At 36.1% G+C, this 18312-nt stretch overlaps 3 protein-coding genes and 1 long non-coding RNA gene across 6 annotated transcripts in view; 1 reads left to right on the plus strand and 3 right to left on the minus strand.

The window, feature by feature from the left end:
• The first annotated feature begins 410 nt into the window (after window positions 1-410).
• On the plus strand, window positions 411-10047 carry mcmdc2 (minichromosome maintenance domain containing 2). Its single transcript, XM_073831072.1, has 14 exons — window positions 411-507; window positions 719-849; window positions 990-1049; window positions 2052-2247; window positions 2323-2445; window positions 4389-4490; window positions 5000-5128; window positions 6280-6514; window positions 6586-6791; window positions 6889-7055; window positions 7962-8141; window positions 8722-8864; window positions 9185-9294; window positions 9526-10047. The coding sequence occupies exons 1-14, from the start codon at window positions 411-413 to the stop codon at window positions 9678-9680; spliced, it is 2034 nt and encodes a 677-aa protein (XP_073687173.1). The 3' UTR covers window positions 9681-10047.
• On the minus strand, window positions 9355-14418 carry LOC141300776 (uncharacterized). 3 transcript variants are annotated; one of them, XR_012342039.1, is made up of 6 exons: window positions 14355-14411; window positions 11381-11473; window positions 10564-10620; window positions 10281-10337; window positions 9993-10050; window positions 9355-9661 (listed from the first exon to the last, which is right to left on the minus strand). It is a non-coding gene; the product is annotated as an uncharacterized lncRNA (long non-coding RNA). The 3 variants fall into 3 exon arrangements; XR_012342038.1 differs by lacking the exon at window positions 10564-10620 and having other exon boundaries at window positions 14355-14408; XR_012342037.1 differs by lacking the exons at window positions 9355-9661; window positions 9993-10050; window positions 10281-10337; window positions 10564-10620 and adding exons at window positions 10843-10901; window positions 11123-11179 and having other exon boundaries at window positions 14355-14418.
• Window positions 14419-16886: 2468 nt separating this feature from the next.
• tcf24 (transcription factor 24) lies at window positions 16887-17680 on the minus strand. Its single transcript, XM_073830387.1, has 2 exons — window positions 17243-17680; window positions 16887-17070 (listed from the first exon to the last, which is right to left on the minus strand). Exons 1-2 carry the CDS (start codon window positions 17678-17680, stop codon window positions 16969-16971), a joined length of 540 nt encoding a protein of 179 aa, XP_073686488.1. The 3' UTR covers window positions 16887-16968.
• Window positions 17681-18122: 442 nt separating this feature from the next.
• Window positions 18123-18312, minus strand: part of ppp1r42 (protein phosphatase 1, regulatory subunit 42) — an 8088-nt gene continuing 7898 nt past the window's right edge. The window contains exon 9 of the mRNA XM_073830576.1: window positions 18123-18191. Within this exon, the coding sequence (XP_073686677.1) occupies window positions 18123-18191 (69 nt within the window). The remainder of the gene's footprint in view (window positions 18192-18312) is intronic.

Genomic DNA, 18312 nt, shown 5'->3' on the forward strand with positions numbered 1-18312 from the left:
GTAAAAATGTTTGCACTACAAACCAGTGTGCTTATAATGAAGGTAATACGTTAAAATAATATGGTAAGACACACCAATTTGCAATATAGCAAACCGCAAAACATGCTAAAAATAGTTGGATGGGGATGAGACTAAAGGCCAGACCCATAAAATTTACAAATGGTCGTGTCTGCTCTTGGGGGAATTAAAAGGAGGATTCAGCAATACGTTTCCGAAATATGTTATGCCTTTTATAAAAAATAAATAATAATGTGTTTAACTATTTGTCGTAGGTTAACTAAATTAACAGAATATTTTTTTTATTTAGTGTTTTCAGGCGCTTAGTTTGAAGTTTACGCTATTTCATTTGGCTCACACGTGATGCATCTCATTTGCATACTGTAACGCAGAGCCAACTGCATTTCGGAACTATGGATGGTCTGCTTTCTCTAAAAGAAGCAATAATATTGTATTTAGACAGAAGTGGCGGTTTAAGTAAACTCATTGAAGACTGTAAATTCTTTAAAGGTTTGTTTATAAAGTTAAGTGCCTTATTAGCTAGTTAATTCTGCATTTAAATACTTAACGTTAACGTTACCTCAGTGAACAGAAACTCGTGAGGACGTTCGTTTCTCGTTCCACATCCGTTTCTATTTGAACTTTTAAGTTAATTACTACGTTTAAATGAACATAACTCGAACCCATATCTTCATGACTATAAGGAAAATACGTTTTTCAGATGCACAGCAGATGGAGGCCGTGTATCGGTTCAGTTTTGAGGTAAATCCCTCAGATGTGCTTGAACTGGACGCCACGCTGGGAGACTGTATACTGCACGACCCTGTCAAAGCCGTTGCACTCTTTCAGTCAGTGAGTTTAACGAATAAAATATACTAAATACCAACTTCTTAGTCCGTTACACCACGCTTGGTTATTTAAAATGACTTAGAAAATGTATGTAACCTTACGTTACTCTATCAACCACAGTTGATGTGAAATGTGTTTTTCAGGTTTGTTATCTGTCGATAAAAACACTGTCACTTATTGACCACATTGAAACAGAAAGCCAGGTAAGGAACAGCTTAATTAAATGCAGATTTCACTTACATTTATTTTTTATATACACTACCAGCCAAATGTGTTTTGAAAACAAGATTTTTAATGTTTTTTAAATAAGTCTCTTCTGCTCACCAAGCCTGCATTTATTTGATTCAAAGTACAGCAAAAACAGTAATGTTTTAAAATATTTTTACTATATAAAATAGCTGTTTTCTATTTGAATATATATTAAAATGTAATTTATTCCTGTGATTTCAAAGCTGAATTTTTAGCATCATTCCTTCAGAAATCATTCTAATATTCTGATTTGCTGCTCAAAAAAACATTTATTATGATTGTTAAAAACAGCTGATAATTTTTTTTCAGGTTTCTTTGATGGATAGAAAGGTTAGAAGAACTGTATTTATCTTAAATAAAAATCTTTTGTAAAATTATAAATGTCTTTATCATCACATTTAATCAAATTTAAAGTATCTTTGCTAAATAAAAGTATTGATTTCTGTAAAATTATAGAAAAAAAATTATACCGACTCCAAGCTTTTAAATGGTATAGTGTATATGTTACAAAAGATCTTTGGATCTTTCTATTTATCAAAGAATTCTGAACAAAATATACTCAACTGTTTTAAATATTGATAGTAATAATAAAAAATGTTTCTTGAACAGCAAATCAGCATATTAGAATGCTTTCTGAAGAATCATGTGACACTGAAGACTGGAGTAATGATGCTGAAAATGTAGCTTTGAGATCACAGAAATAAATTACATTTTAAAATATATTCAAATAGACAGCAGTTATTTTAAATAGTAAAAATATTTCACAATATTACTGTTTTTGCTGTATTTTAGATCAAATAAAAGCAGGCTTGGTGAGCAGAAAAGACTTCTTCACAAAAACATGAACAATCTTACTGTTAATAAACTTTTGACTAGTGTATGTGTGTGAGATATATTTGGCTATACTTAAGTGTACCAAAATATAAAAAATACAAGTTACATTTTTTTCTGTATAGGTGAATGTTGTTTTAAAGCCAACCCACTTGCCACCATTTCCCAACTATTGTTTGGATCTCGCTGAGTTTCCCCGTGGGTATGGTCCGATGAGGCCCTTAGCTTTGGAGGGCCTTGTAATTGCCATGACACGTGTCACCAAATACACACAAGGAGCCAGATTTCTCTGCTCAGAAGAGAAATGCCCCTGCTCTAGAGGTAGGGATAATGTTATTAACTTTATGGGCTGTTTTTATAATTGCTGTCCTACATAATTTGCCAATTTGTCTAAAGGGTTTCATCATATCAGAGTCCATGCACCTGGTGCCACAGAGTCTGCCACAGTTAGGAGCGACTTTACCTGCTTTATCTGCTCTTCTCCGCTGAAAGAGGATGTGAAGTCTCGGGTTTTGGGGGGTGAGACAACATTAGTTAAAAATAATATATAATAATATATTATATGTGACCCTAGACCACAAAACCAGTCTTAAGTATATTTGTAGCTATAGCCAACAATCATTTTATGGGTCAAAATTTTAATTTTTTCTTTTATGCCAAAAGTCATTAGGATATTAAAGTGCCCCTATTATGCCTTTTCAAATATGATATTTCATGTAGTGTGTCATGTAGCTGTATGTGAACATAAACTATCTGCAAAGTTGTGACGCCGACAGTGCACTATAAATAAAGTTTTTGTCTAACAAAAAAAAGAGTCGGCTCACATTCGCCTAAACGAGTCGTCAGCAATTCGAATCTTTTTTCTGTAACGGCCACACGTCACGAGCTACACATTTGCGTAATGTCCGCCCACATTCAATTTCGCGAACAACTTGCCCGCCCACAAACAGTAGGCCTACCATTTTCACGTGGATTACATCATGTCAAGAAGACGCCCTGCGCTGTGAGAGTGAATTTGTTTTATATGCCCTTCCGAAAGATGAAACTACCAAGAATGAGCGGTTAACATTATTTTTTTTCAACACCTCAGCAGTCCAATTCCAATCTTGTTTTGTGTTCGCATCATTTTACTGATGACTGCTTTTCCAATCTTGGGGAGTAACGTTACAACGCGAGATTCACCAAATGCTTGGTTTTAAAAAATGGATCAGTGCCCAGTTTATTTGGACCGGCTTGCTCCTCTGAACTTCTACCTGTAAGTATGATTAATAATTGTATTTTCTAGCGATCGTTCAAAATACGTCTTTGTGTATGTTATGGTGTGTAACAACCCCGCACATGTCTTGGTAACCGGCGAACTTGCGTTTCTGTAGTTCTGTTGTTCAGCTGTGAGTGCAATGTAGTATAAAAATTGTGATTGATGCAGCTTGACTGTCTGTCTGCCTTATTAGTTTAAGTAATGATAATGATAAACGATGGCTTAACGCAGTGTTATGCATTGTACAATGTTGAAGTTCACAACGTAGAGGTGTGCCCGGTTCGCTTACAAAAGCAAATTGCAAGCACTTTCCACAGTTAACATATGACACCCACTGAGAAACGTCCTGCTCCAGTCGTGCTTGCAAAACAGTTTCTTGTCGATGTGACACTTCAACAGTTTCATCGTCAGACTCCGGCTCGAATTGATAGGGTAAAATCGAGGCTATCTTTTCTATGCATTAACAGGTCTCCACAGCTGTCATTCAGTTATGCCAATGGGCGTTTCGTTTTGCGCTGCACCGGTAGACCAATCCAAAAGGACTGCACCATCTGACCAATCACAGCAGTGAGGGCTCACTTAAAGGAGGGGTTTAGAGAGACTGATTCTTCGAACTGCTTCACACGAGTCATTTACGAATCATTCAGAAACGGGGTAAAATTAAATCTAATTTTGGAGAAAACTAAAGTGTTTTTTGAACTTGCATACATGTAAACCTGTTTTAAGAGACTATTACAACAATATTAACTACCTTTAAAATGGCATAATAGGGGCACTTTAAGATCACGTTCCATGAAGATATCTAGAAAATTTCCTACCGTAAATATATCAAAACTTAATTTTTGATTAGTAATATATTACTAAGAACTTCATTTGGACAACTTTAAAGGCGATTTTCTCAATATTTAGATTTTTCTGCACCGTCAGGTTTCAGATTTTTAAATAGTTGTACCTTGGCCAAATATACATCATTAAAAAAAACGTATTTATTTGGCTGTAGTGGTTCACCCCTATGACTGGTTTTGTGGTCCAGGGTCATATATATGTTAATTATAATAATCTTTGGGGGTCAGTATGATGATTTTTAAAAGAAATTAATACTTCTATTCAGCAGGGAATAAATGCATCGATCAAAAGTGAAAGTAACAACATTTGTAATGTTATAAAATATTTATATTTCAAATAAATGCGTTATAATCCACAGATAAACAGCTAGTTGAGCTCATTCATGTGAGAGCAGTGGATGTTTTGGGAGTTCATGATGCTGCTTCCTTAAGATATCAATCTGTTACCCTTTTTCTAAGAGGTAATTGTTTTTTGTATATTGTATCTACTCCTTTTTCTTTCTCGTGCAACTTTTATCTAACCATTTGGAAATAATCCAGTTAGTTTGTGAATCGTCATGCCTGATTAACATGGTTTTCATAATGTTGAAGCAAAGCTCTCAAATAAATAAACTGCTGAAACACATTCACTCACAGTGTCTGTCAGTATTAGATTGGGTGTTCCTGTCTCCTTCAATAATATTTGTCAGTTAGTCAAATAGAGAGACCACAGATTCTCTGGACGGTATTAGCATATTGTGTTGACCTAGTATTAGTCTGGAATTCAATACGTCAGGCTCCAGTTACTGAACATACATGTTAATAAATGTAAGGTACACTCATTAGTTGCTACAACCCATAGTGGAATCATTGTTTAAAAGAGCCTGCAGTGTTTCTCTTGGCAGTTGTGTAGGTGGTGAACATGTTTCTCAAATAATAAGTGAAGACCAGATCTCAACTGTCACTGTTTTGTTTCTCTTAACGTAATTAGATGAACTGTGTAACTCCATGAGAATCGGCCATCTGTACCGAGTTGTGGGGATTCCAGCTCATGTGCACCAGTGGCCCAATGTAACCTGGAGCGTAGAGGCTTGCAGCGTCCAACCATGGACCCAGAAAAGTAATGTCTTGTTTTGACTTTGATGGTACAGTTGAGTCAAAAGTTTACACCCCCTTTCAGAATCTGCAAAATGTTAATTATTTTACCAAAATAAAACGAATCATACAAAATGCATGTTATTGTTTATTTAGAACTGACCTGAAAAACATATTTCACATAAAAGATGTTTACATATAGTCCACAAGAGAAAATGATAGTTGAATTTATAAAAATGTTCCCATTCAAAAGTTTACGTCCCCTTCATTTTTAATACTGTGTTGTTGCCTGAATTAATAGTTTGAGTAATTAATAGAGTCGCTTGTTTTTCCTGAACAGTTAAACTGCCTGCTGTTCTTCAGAAAAATCCTTCAGGTCCCACAAAGCATTTTTGTGTATTTGAACCCTTTCCAACAATGACTGTATGATTTTGGGATTCATCTTTTCACACTGAGGACAACTGAGGGACTCATATTCAACTATTACAGAAGGTTCAAACGCTCACAGATACTTCAGAACGAAAAACCATGCATTAAGCATTTAAAGATCAGGGTAAATTTAACTTATTTTGTTCTTCTGGAATACATGCAACTATCTTCTGTAGCCTCTGAAGGGCAGTAATAAATGAAAAAATATGATATTTAGGCAAAATAAGAAAAATGTACACATCTCTATTCTGTTCAAAAGTTTTCACCCCCGGCTCTTAATGCATGTTTTTTTTTTTTCCTTATGGAGCATCAGTGAGCGTTTGAACCTACTGTAATAGTTGCATTTGAGTCCCTCAGTTGTCCTCTGTGTGAAAAGATGGATCTCAAAATCATACAGAAACTGTTAAAAGTGGTTCAAATACACAAAAAACGCTGGAAAACCAAAGAATTTGTGGAACCTGAAGGGGGCAGTTTGACAGTTCAGGTCAAACAAGGGACTCATGAACAATGATCACTAACAAAAGAACACAGTATTAACTTTTGCACAGGGTCATTTTTATAAATTCAACTATTATTTTCTCTTGTGGACTACATGTAAACACCTTTTATGTGAAATGTCTTATTCAGGTCAGTACTACACTTTGCAAACATTTTGCAAATTCTAAAAAGGGGGATGTAGACCTCAACTGTATAAAAACAACCAGACTTATGCACAGCATGTCAAAGTCACTTGACTGCCTTTCACAGGCCCCTGTCTGGTGAGCAACAACTTCCAGAACCTTCACACAGCCATGGCCTGTTCCCCATGGAGATTTGCTGCCATCGTAGCCAACTCATTCGCTTCCCCGGTGATCCCACCTGGACTCTACAACACACTAAAACTAGGGCTACTTCTGAGCTTGGTGCAAACTGAAGATAATCCAGACTCTCCTAACCACCTGGATGTGCTTGCTCTCACCAGTGATGCACTAATCATTGACAGGTCTGGGTTTTTCAAATAAACATGTCTCTTTAAATAACAGTGATGCATATTATGTGCATATTCATTCACAGGTTGATGAGATACAGCCTGCTGTTGGCCTCGCGTGGGATTCATCATCCACTAACAGGAGAGTTGTTGGCATCTCTATCTAGAGATGAACATGGAGCTGGTACTGCTAACATCCATGCAGGTTCAGCTTTGCTGGCTTCTGGAGGTGTCTGTCTGTTGGGAGATCTCACATGCTACAAAAAAGACAAGATGGACATGCTTCAGTCTGGTGCTAATTGTTTAAATTATTTCTATCTATACACAAAATAGAATACATGGCACATGCATTTTAAGCAAGGAAAGCATTACCTATTTTTTCCCCTCAGCGCTCGAAAGCAGAACTGTGTCTGTTTTCATTCCTGCCAAGAAATATGGAGATGATATGGACCAGCAGCTTTCCTTTCCAATCCAGTGCAGTTTTTGGGCCCTGGCTGATGCTGCTTCGCCCTCCAAGAGAACAGCCAGATGTGATAATGTGGTGCTGGGTTCTGTGGTGGGTTCATATCTTATTTACAGTTGAAGTCAAAAGTTTACATACACCTTGCAGAATCTACAAAATGTTTATTATTTTACCAAAATAAGGGATCATACAAAATGCATGTTAGTTTTTATTTAATACTGAACTGAATAAGATATTTCTCATAAAAGACGTTTACAGTCCACAAGAGAAAATAATAGTTTAATTTATAAAAATTACCCTGTTAAAAAGTTTACATACACTTGATTCTCAATACTGTGTTGTTACCAAAAAGCTGTGCTTTTTGTTTAGTGATAGTTGTTCATGAAAAGTTAAAACTGCCTGCTGTTCTTCAGAAAAATCCTTGAGGTCCCACAAATTCTTTGGTTTTTCAGCATTTTTGTGTATTTGAACTCTTTCCAACAATGACTGTATGATTTTGAGATCCATCTTTTCACACTGAGGACAACTGATATGTAAACATATTTTATGTGAAATATCTTATTCAATAAAAAATAGCATGCATTTTGTATGATCCCTCTTATTTTGGTAAAATAATTAACATTTTGCAGTTTCTGCAAGGTGTATGTAAACTTTTGACTTAAGTCAAATGGAGCTTTTCCTCAGGAAATGAGATGGGAATGTTATTCTGGGAATTTTTATAAGCATAAAGTACATACCACTGATCAGATGTAGGAAGAATGCTTCACAGACAACCCCACCTCTTTCTGTATTTGGGAACAGGAACCAGAGACAATGCCATCTATTTTAGGAGAGTTCCTCATTGTGCTCATTTGTGTCCAAATCACACCCATTACTTTAATTGTCTAAACAATGACTTAAGTGTTACTTTATAGTACTATGTCAGTGTTTCTATAAAGATGTTGTTGTTTTGCAGCATCGGCTTATCTTGGAGTGATTAAGATTTTTATATAAATGCAGGAAATGGGCTCAGTTCCTCTTCAGCTTGCAGAATCGTTTGGACTCGTAGTCCAGTGTCGAGAGACAAGCAGCAATCACCCACTTCTGTCTATGACAGAACATACCCTCAGACACGCCATGCCCCCAGGAGAGCCCCTATATCCAGCAAGCATGCAGTTCACCACACAAGACTATAAAGAGGTCAGTCTAGAGGTCAAAAGTTCATTCATTCAGTTCAAATTATTCTCATAGACATTCTGACTCAGTGCAGGAAACATTTCTTATTATCTTAAAACATTGACTTCCTTTTAGAAGGATCATAAAAGAACTCTATAACTTTATATTAATAGTATCCACGTTTTTCTTCAACGTGGAAGACAGACAGAAGGTGAGACTTTGGGTTCATTATCCACTATAGGTAATTGAGAAGAATAACATAATAAATGGTACAGCTGTTTGCACTAAAAACCAAGCATTCATTAAGATAGTACATTAAATAATATGGTAAGACACACCAATTTGCATCAACTAGCAAAACAAGCCAATTTGTACAGCTAAAAAAAAATTGTTGGACACAGATGAGACCAGAAGCCAGACCCATAAAATTTACTAAATTGTCTGTACCCACTTTTAGGGGAAGAAAAAGGTGGATATAATAAACTGTTTCTTTAGTAGTTTGAAATGTTTAGAGATCTTAAGTAAACTTGCATAATGTTGTTAGTCATGGTTACATGAAAATAGCCTGTTTTTTTTTTTTATCCCAATCTCCATTTTTTTCCAGCTACTGGCTCATGCAAGAGAACTAAAGGTGGATATGGGTCCTGAGGCTGAAAGGGTGATCCACAGCTATTACATGGCCAGTCGCAGAGTTCGCTCAGGCTCAACACAGAGATCCACTGTCTCAGTCACTTCTGTCAAACTGCTGTAAGCTATACAAAATCAACATAATACACTGACAACTACACATGGCTGCCTTATTACACCACTAGATGGAGCAGTTATCCAAAGTTTCCAAAGTACTGTCAGCAAACAGTGTAACAATATTTACAATGTCATGTCAGTTTATTTAGATACACAAGTCTTTTCAAAGACTAATATCCAATAATAAACAGCCAAACGAGAAAAAAAAGGTCCAAAAGTAGTGAGTCCATGAATAAGCCTGAAACCTTCTGGAAAGCAAATGGTCACACCACACAAAAATGATTATTTCTTACGCAAATTACATTGTTTACCGATTCTGGCAGGATTGCTTTGGCCCAGGCTCATGCTAAACTCAGTCTAAGAACGCAAGTTATGGAGGAAGATGCAGTCGTTGCAGTTCTGCTGTGTGAAAGTTCAGTCACCTTAAAGCACGGTTAGTTCCCCCATATTATTTCCTTCTAAAGTCTGAACAAAATGAATACAAAAGTAAAAATGTTTTGAAATAAAGGACAATTTATTTCAATATGTACATTTGATCATAAACTGTTTGCTTTTTAGCACTTCATTACTACGTTATTGTTAGGATCAAGCTCCTGTTACAGTGAGTGTTAGATGTAACATGTTACAAAGTTTGGGAATGAGAAAGTTTGTCTTGGGAATGCAGGGGCCTCTGTGCTTGTTTTTCCACTCGATGCGGTGTTTCCCTGTGCTCTCCATGACCTGGACTCCTTGCACCAGAGGGACCTTATGTTGGAAGAATCCCGCAAGCAGATCTTGCATTTTGTGCAGACCTATGCAACCTGCACAGTGGAGGAATAAACCAAGGTATTACACACCGGAAAATGGCCAAACACAAACACTTTTTCTAGTAGTAATCTATGGACATAGTGGGAGGTAAAGCAGGACAAATTTAATGAATTTGGGGTACTGGTGCATTTGCTTCAGATAGTCACAGTGTCAGCAACCCAATCTGGTCTGATGGGTAAACGGCAGAATTGTCACATAGCAACAAGCACTCATTTTGCCTCCAAACCACGTTATTAACACGTAAGGAAAAATTAGATGGCTGAACATTGGGAATTCTCATTTAAAGCAATTACAATTTATACCCAAATAAAATAAAAAAGTTACCATTGTTTATTCATCTGCACTTTTCAGGTCATGGTTTTCTAAGGGGCAATCGTTGGACCTGGTGGGAGAAGAAAAAGTAGGATAAATTTTAACACTGGTGAAAATCTCAAATGGGGTACTGGTTAAAATCAACTGTCTGGTTGCTTCAGATAGTCACAGTGTCAACAAACCAATTTGGTCTGATGGGTAAACGGCATAAATGTAACAATCATCATAGAAACATTTTGTCAGAAAAAAAATTAAAACCTTACATTTAAAGCAACTACAAAAAGTACACAATAAAATTACCTGTTATTTTTCATTTGCACTTCTCATGTCACCCTTCTTCAGGGGCAATCCTTGGACCTGGTGGGAGGAGAAAAAGTAGGATAAATTTAACGTTGGTGAAATCTCAAATGGGGTACTGGTTAAAATCAACTGTCTGGTTGCTTCAGATAGTCACAGTGTCAACAAACCAATTTGGTCTGATGGGTAAACGGCATAAATGTAACAATCATCATAGAAACATTTGTCAGAAAAAAAATAAATTAAAAAATTAAAACCTTACATTTAAAGCAACTACAAAAAGTACCTGTTATTTTTCATTTGCACTTCTCATGTCACCCTTGTCCAGTGGCAATCCTTGGACCTGGTAGGAGAAGAAAAAGTAGGATAAATTTAACGTTGGTGAAATCTCAAATGGGGTACTGGTTAAAATCAACTGTCTGTTTGCTTCAGATAGTCACAGTGTCAACAAACCAATTTGGTCTGATGGGTAAACGGCATAAATGTAACAATCATCATAGAAACATTTTGTCAGAAAAAAAATAAATTAAATTAAAACCTTACATTTAAAGCAACTACAAAAAGTACCTGTTATTTTTCATTTGCACTTCTCATGTCACCCTTGTCCAGTGGCAATCCTTGGACCTGGTAGGAGAAGAAAAAGTAGGATAAATTTGACGGTGAAATCTCAAATGGGGTACTGGTTAATCAACTGTCTGTTTGCTTCAGATAGTCACAGTGTCAACAAACCAATTTGGTCTGATGGGTAAACGGCATAAATGTAACAATCATCATAGAAACATTTGTCAGAAAAAAAATAAATTAAAAAATTAAAACCTTACATTTAAAGCAACTACAAAAAGTACCTGTTATTTTTCATTTGCACTTCTCATGTCACCCTTGTCCAGTGGCAATCCTTGGACCTGGTAGGAGAAGAAAAAGTAGGATAAATTTAACGTTGGTGAAATCTTAAATGGGGTACTGGTTAATCAACTGTCTGTTTGCTTCAGATAGTCACAGTGTCAACAAACCAATTTGGTCTGATGGGTAAACGGCGTAAATGTGATATTCATCATAGAAAAACATTTTAAAGTTATTATAATACATATACATTTTAAACTTACCAGATTTTATTAATCTGCACTTCTCACGTCACCCATTTCCAGTGGCAAATGCCAAGATCCCTTCCGTTGGCTGCAGTCATCTCCCTCTGGCTCCTTTGTGATTAACCCTCTGGTGCTCTTCGTTTAGCAGTCACACGTGTGCTCTTCGCGGTCAGAAGTGACCGGACACCTGTAACGCATCCTGTAATTTTTTCAGTAAAACCATTCCAATTCATTTTTGTTTAATAATATTTTTTCTTTTTTCTTTTGAATTTTGAGAGGGTTTGGATGTAATAATGAATATTTATGCTGTAATTAATATCCATTTTTTGCCATTGAGAATAATAAAAAAATTTAATTTAATTTTTTTTTTTAATTTTTTTTAAATGAATGCAGTATTTCAGGTTGAAATAGAGACTCAGCCATTCAACACTAATTTTTGAAGGCAGATTAGCGCCATCTGTTGGTAAAAAACGAGAAAAACATCTGTAATGGCAGGTGTAACTTGATGCCTGTATAGTAAGCTACAAAGCAGCTTGTGAATTGCCTAGTTGTTTTTAGACAATTGATTCAGCATTTTTATTAGGTGGAATAGTTGAACATACATTTAAACAATCTCAAAGACTATTTATTATCCAGTTTGGGATAGTTTTTTGTTATAAATATGATTTGAAGTGTTAATTTTTTGTATATGCAAGAGAGTGTGTGTCTTTTGCACTCTGGATATGTAATTTTTTTATACATATATTTTTATTTTATTTTACATCTTCTCAATTTGCTGTGTTTCAGTTCATTTGTGCATGTGTGTGTGGATGTGTCAGAAAGAGACAGAAAAATTCTGTACATTTTTGTATTTTTGTCGATTTCCCATTCATTTCCTGATGTCGGTCATTTTTGACCAAAGAGCACAAGTTTTCTTTTTTTTTTGGAATCGTGCCCTCATTTTTTATGTGTGTCCATAAAAGTCACTGAATTTGGTAGTGTTCTCATGAAGCTGTGATTTTTAAAAAAAATTCAAAACCGTTTTGGTCAAAAGTGACTGAATAGAGGTGAGTATATTAGTGTGTGTGTGTGTGTGTGTGTGTGTGTGTGTGTGTCTGTCTGTGAATGGGTGTGTTTTAGAGTGTCACCCCTTCATTGCTGTGTACTTTTTTCAGCATTGTGGAGGATTTGTAGATTGTACACACAAAAATTCTCTGAATATTTGTATTTTTGTCAATTTCCCATTCATTTCCAATGGTCGGTCATTTTAGACCGAAGAGCACAAGTTTTTATTTTATTATTAGTTTTTTTTAATCGTGCCCTAATTTTTTATGTGTGTTCACATTCCAAATGCCATAAAAGTCAATGAATTTGGTACTGTTCTGTTGAAGCTGTGATTTTTTGAAAAATTCTAAACCGAAAATGTTTTGGTCAAAAGTGACCGAATAGAGGTGTGTATATTAATGTGTGTGTGTGTGTGTGCGTGTGTGTGTGAATGGGTGTGTTTATGAATGGGTGTGTTTTAGAGTGTCACCCCTTCACTGCTGTGTACTTTTTTTCAGCATTGTGGAGGATTTGTAGATTGTACACACAAAAATTCTCTGAATATTTGTATTTTTGTCGATTTCCCATTCATTTCCTATGGTCGGTCATTTTAGACCGAAGAGCACAAGTGTGACTATTTTTTTTACGACCACTTAGCCTGCTTGAATCATGCCCTCAATTTTTTTTTGTGTTGACATTCCAAATGGCATAAAAGTCACCGAGTTTCATGTCATTCCGATTAAGCAGTGATTTTTAAAAATTCAAAACAGAAAATTTTTCGGTCAGAAGTGACCGAAGAGCACCAGAGGGTTAAACAAAAAGGAGAGATTTAATTTATAATTTAAGCTTCAGCTTTGCAGGTAAAGTTTTCCAAAAAAAAAAAAAAAAGCAACCCATTCCAAAAAATGACCACCAATTAGCCATGTTGTGTTTCAGCTATTGATTTTTGTGCCAAGGGAAAAGCCAGTAAATGAAAAACTCAATTCCACCTCAAAAAGATGACTGATGAACTAGAGGTCAAAAGGCACATGTAACACAGCTTGAGAGCAGACCCTCCCACAGCGGCACAAAAGCCTGGCCAGCGCTAGTTCAACTCAAGGTCAGGACCTTTACCAAGACCACAGCACCTCCAAGTGAGTCAAAGCCCTGATTACCCAATCCAGGTCATAGAAGACCATTCCCAAACCACCCTGGCCACACAGGGGACGGCAGACCTATGCCGGACAGAGCACAGTCCTGCCGACAGCAGAGCAAATGGCAAAGGAGCAATTTATCACCAGATCTGGGACACACACCTGCCAAAATGATTTATAACGGTCCTCATGGGATGCTTAAATCCTTTTTTAAGATAGGTCATGATTACAACATGATTTGCCAAAATCAACGGTCATCTTTACAATATTGATCATACACTCCCAGAAGGAATTTTATACATCCTTTCAAAACTTTTGGAGCTACTTTGTGCTGAAGATGGAGTAATTTGAGGTCTCCAGATAATTCCTAAAATGCTAATGAATAAATCCACATAAGAAACTACAGTCTAATTACTAAATGTAAACCCTGCACATAATTATCCCATTTCAAAAATGAGACATTTAAAGCAAAACTACACTTGGGCTGATCTGCTTTGCAACTTTACTGACAGGCCTACTTTTTTTCCTCCAGGCAATGCAAGGACCTCATTACGCCACTCATGTGACACAGAGCGACTTATGCGACGATCCATAATAATAATAATAATAATAACTGTTATTAATTTTGCTTCTAAGGAACGAAATAGCAAGTAAGTATTATACAAGTTATTCTCCATGTATCAAGCTGATATTGCTGGCTAACCACGTGGCAAAGCCATAATGCAAAAAATGCTACACCAGGCTATAACCTCACGAACAGTTCTACAAATAGCTGCAATAATACTTTCAAACCTATTAAAATGCATCAACACAATCGTTAATTTAAGTACATTTACCTCAAGTTATACTGCAACGTGTAGAACGCACCACCAACTCCTTCTACTCTTGGGAAGAAAGAATGCGACGCATGCGTACTTCTCGTTTTAAAGAAGAACTTCCTGGTTGGAGCAGCACATGCGTGCTGGGTATTACTGAAGTCTGACGTGCTACGGTGTGATAAAATGCAATCGGCTGTAAGTGTTTAACTCTTGCATATGTTTATGACACGTTTACATTTAAAAGCACTATTAAAAGAGTAATTTGTTTGTTGTTTATATTTAGAGCGCTTCCAACATTTTTTTAATTTGATGGAATTTCCTATAAAATTACAAAACAAATATTGAACATGCTGGGTTATTTTGACCCAGCTGGTTGGGTTAAATATTTGACCTAAAATGCTGGGTTGTTTTATTGTTTAAAAATGATTATATTGCCGACTTGAAATGGAGTGGAAATTAAAACTCACACAGAATTATAGAGGCAACAGCAGTAATTAAAAGATGAACATTTACTATGCAAGAACACCCATGGTCAGAAATATAAAACAAATTGAATTTATTTGGGAATCATCGTTTTAGAAAAAAAAAAAAAAAACATTTAAAAGTAGCAATTTAATTCAAGTGTATTCAACCGTTCTCTGTATCAAAATAGTGCCGGTGTGTCGGCGAAATCTAAGCCGGTGATGTGCTCCTGTTCGCCGGGGAATACGAACCTCAAACCGCTCACTCACGTTTCACTCGTAGCTTAAAGATGCCTTAAATTATTTTATAACCTGCCTATAAACAAACAGTACTAAAATTAGAGAACATATTTTAACATCAAATTAAATTAAATTCAGTATTATAACGAATAAAATCTGTTTGTTATGCAAAACCAACAACAGCTGCTCATGCAGCTGACTGCCATTTCGTCCTTGTATATTGCCTTGCTTAAAATAATATAATTTGCAGCACAATAAAGACTTTATGAATTAAATAAAATGTATACAAACCTTTATTTCGCCGAAGAAGTTTTTTTTTTATTTTATTTTTTTTTTTTTATTAAACTTAGATACAAAATCTCGTAGAGGTAACAGCATAGTATCCTACCAAGTACAATAACAGTCTATTTCGCCGAAGAAGTGCACAGCGACGCTGAGAACCGCGCTCTCCTGTAGAGGACGCAAAAAGCCTGCGCTCTCAACAGCTGGGTTGTTTCATTCGGAGAATCAACCCAGCGGTTGGGTAGAAGAAAAAAAACAGCAGCTTAGTTACAAAAAAACTATCCAGCACCTGGGTAAAAAAAATATTACAAATAACCCACTAAAATGACCCAACAAGCTGAATCCAGCATTTGTTTGTTTGTTTTATTAAAAAAAAAATTTAGATTGCAAAAAAAAAATACCCAGCACTGTGTAAAAAAAATATTAAAAACAACAGACTAAACCCAACATTTGGGTAAAAAACAACAACTGAATTTTAGAGTATATGAGGCTAGTTGCAATAAAAACTACCCAGCACATGGGTAAAAAAATATTACAAATAACCCAATAAAATGACCCAACAAGCTGAACCTAGCATTTTTTAAATAACTTTTTTAGAGTGCAGAAAAACTACCCAGCACTGGGTAAAAAAAAAAATATTAAAAACAACCCAATAAAATGACCCAACAGGCTGAACCCAGCATTTGGGTTAATACAGCATTTTAGAGTATAAGAGGCTTAAGTTACAATAAAAACTAACCAGCACATGGGTAAAAATATTACAAATAACCCAATAAAATGACCCAACAAGCTGAACACAGCAGTTTGCCTCTCTTAAGCTTAATTCAAAGTAAACATTAACATTGTTATTAAATGTAAATAAAAAAAGTCCGCTCTGATATATAAACTTTAAATCTAAAGCCTAAGCTTTAACCCTAAAGTTTTACATTTCGTTTTTTTAAATTTCCATGAGAAAATTCACAGCATGATGCACAGCACCACATTAGATAATTAAAGAACTGTAAATGGAGATAATTAAAAATGAATTAAAATCTTCGATATTAAAAACGTTCAGTGCATGTCAAATATTTATAACCAAGGCACATTGTAAAGGATATAGATTAAAAACACATCGATAATAACATTAATAATAATCTTGAGATCAGTGTAATTTTAAAGAATGATTTTATTTATCCACGTGTGGTATTCACATGAAAAAAGGAGGAAGGAGTTAAGGGAGGAGAAAAGAGGGTGATGATGCTATTGTTGCGCTTCTGACAGACCACTTCACATGACGAATGTTAGGTTATTCACACATGCATTTAGTGCAAATGTTGTAACAGAAAGTGCATAGCCGACAGCTCAAGCATAACAGCTCATTAACCCAACACACAGATTTTCAGAAAATGCATTTCAGAGTATACAAGAAACTGAATTCTGAGCAGAAACCCCACAGTTAAAAAGAACACAATTTGTTTCATACTTTAATCTTATTTACATTATTAGGATATATTAATATGCACAATACTCAGTCTGTATGGCACAATAACGATGGTTAATTTGCCGCGTAACACAACCATGTTAAATTGTATACAGACTGCAACAAAAATACTAAAACAACAATATTTGTTTAACCTTCATTACCTCCGAAAGTCTTATGTGCAAACGATCTATGTTTGAGACGATGATGAAGATGCCGCTTGATTTTCATTTGAGTTACCCAGGAACTGGCCAGTTGCACCGATATATAATCTTGAACGCATTGGCCATTTCTGAAAAACAAAAACGATAAATAGAAGCACTTATTCAACTGTTTTAAAAAAAATAAATGCCATGCGTAAAGTGGATAAGGTCTCATATTCAAAACTTTTAAGAGTCAACACAAATTAATTAAAACGTACAAAATCTTACACTTCCAATAATATATACCCTTATTAAACTTACTTTCACAGGATGTAAATAGCCATCTCCCTTAAGTGAATTCAAAGCTTCAGTTTGTTTAGAGTTGTCCTCTTCCATCCCTTCCTCTTGCAAGGTTCTTGTTAAATGCGCTATGTATGTGGTTGCCAATATCAGGACGTCTAGTTTGGAGAGTTTGGTGTCCGGTGGTACTGATGGCAATGTTCTCTGTAGTTCGAGGAACGCGTGTCTAAGCGTCTGAACGCGACTCCGTTCGCGGGCTGCGTTGGCTGCGGCGGGTCTCCCTCTGCCACCGAGGCCAGTAGATGGGACCACCCTGGAGCGGGACAGGGCCTCTGCGCGCCGGTTGTCCGCTGAGAGCGTGTCAGGACTGGGGCTTGAGTTAGGGCTTGATGCGGGGCTGTCATCCATAACTGTCACAGAAGCAATGCCATCCATACGAACCGACTGCCTTCCAACCATTGAAATCACTTTTTAAACCTGGTTAGAAAAATAAAGGCTATTTTCAAATAACACACACCTATATATCCAAACAGGCACTTTTAGTCAAATATTCGGGAATAAAAGCCTACAGGCACTAATTAAAAACTTTTGTAAAAACATTTTTCCTCAGGTTAGCCAAAAATCTCATGGCCAGTATGAGTCATTAAATGTCAAAGCAATTAATAACAGCCTAATAGACGCATACAAGTGTTTATAGTTTGCATTTAATTTTAAGGTTGCATCAGAAGTTATTAAAATGTAAAATGTAAAAACATACCTGTATTATTGTTACAAGTGCTGTCCTATAAAACACACATCAGTGCATGAAAATCTCCACAGCTCGGCAAAATCCTGTTTAAAATAATAGTCCCGTTCTCCTTGCAAAAAATATATAACCAGTCTTAACCAGTGCTGCTGCGCGTCAAAGGTACGGATGTCCGCGCACACGCACTGTCCTCACCTGAATGACTGCGTAAAGTCTCCTGAGCCTCTAATTTATCGGGAAACACAAAGAGCTGACAAGTGTTTCACTCCGGTGCAATTAATCAAAAGCCTTTAAAACTCTGGCAACTCGAGCCGTTCTCCAGTTTTCCCTTCGCATCGGTCGGTAG

The sequence above is a fragment of the Garra rufa genome, chromosome 24, assembly GCF_049309525.1.
Source record: "Garra rufa chromosome 24, GarRuf1.0, whole genome shotgun sequence".
NCBI lineage: Eukaryota > Metazoa > Chordata > Actinopteri > Cypriniformes > Cyprinidae > Garra > Garra rufa.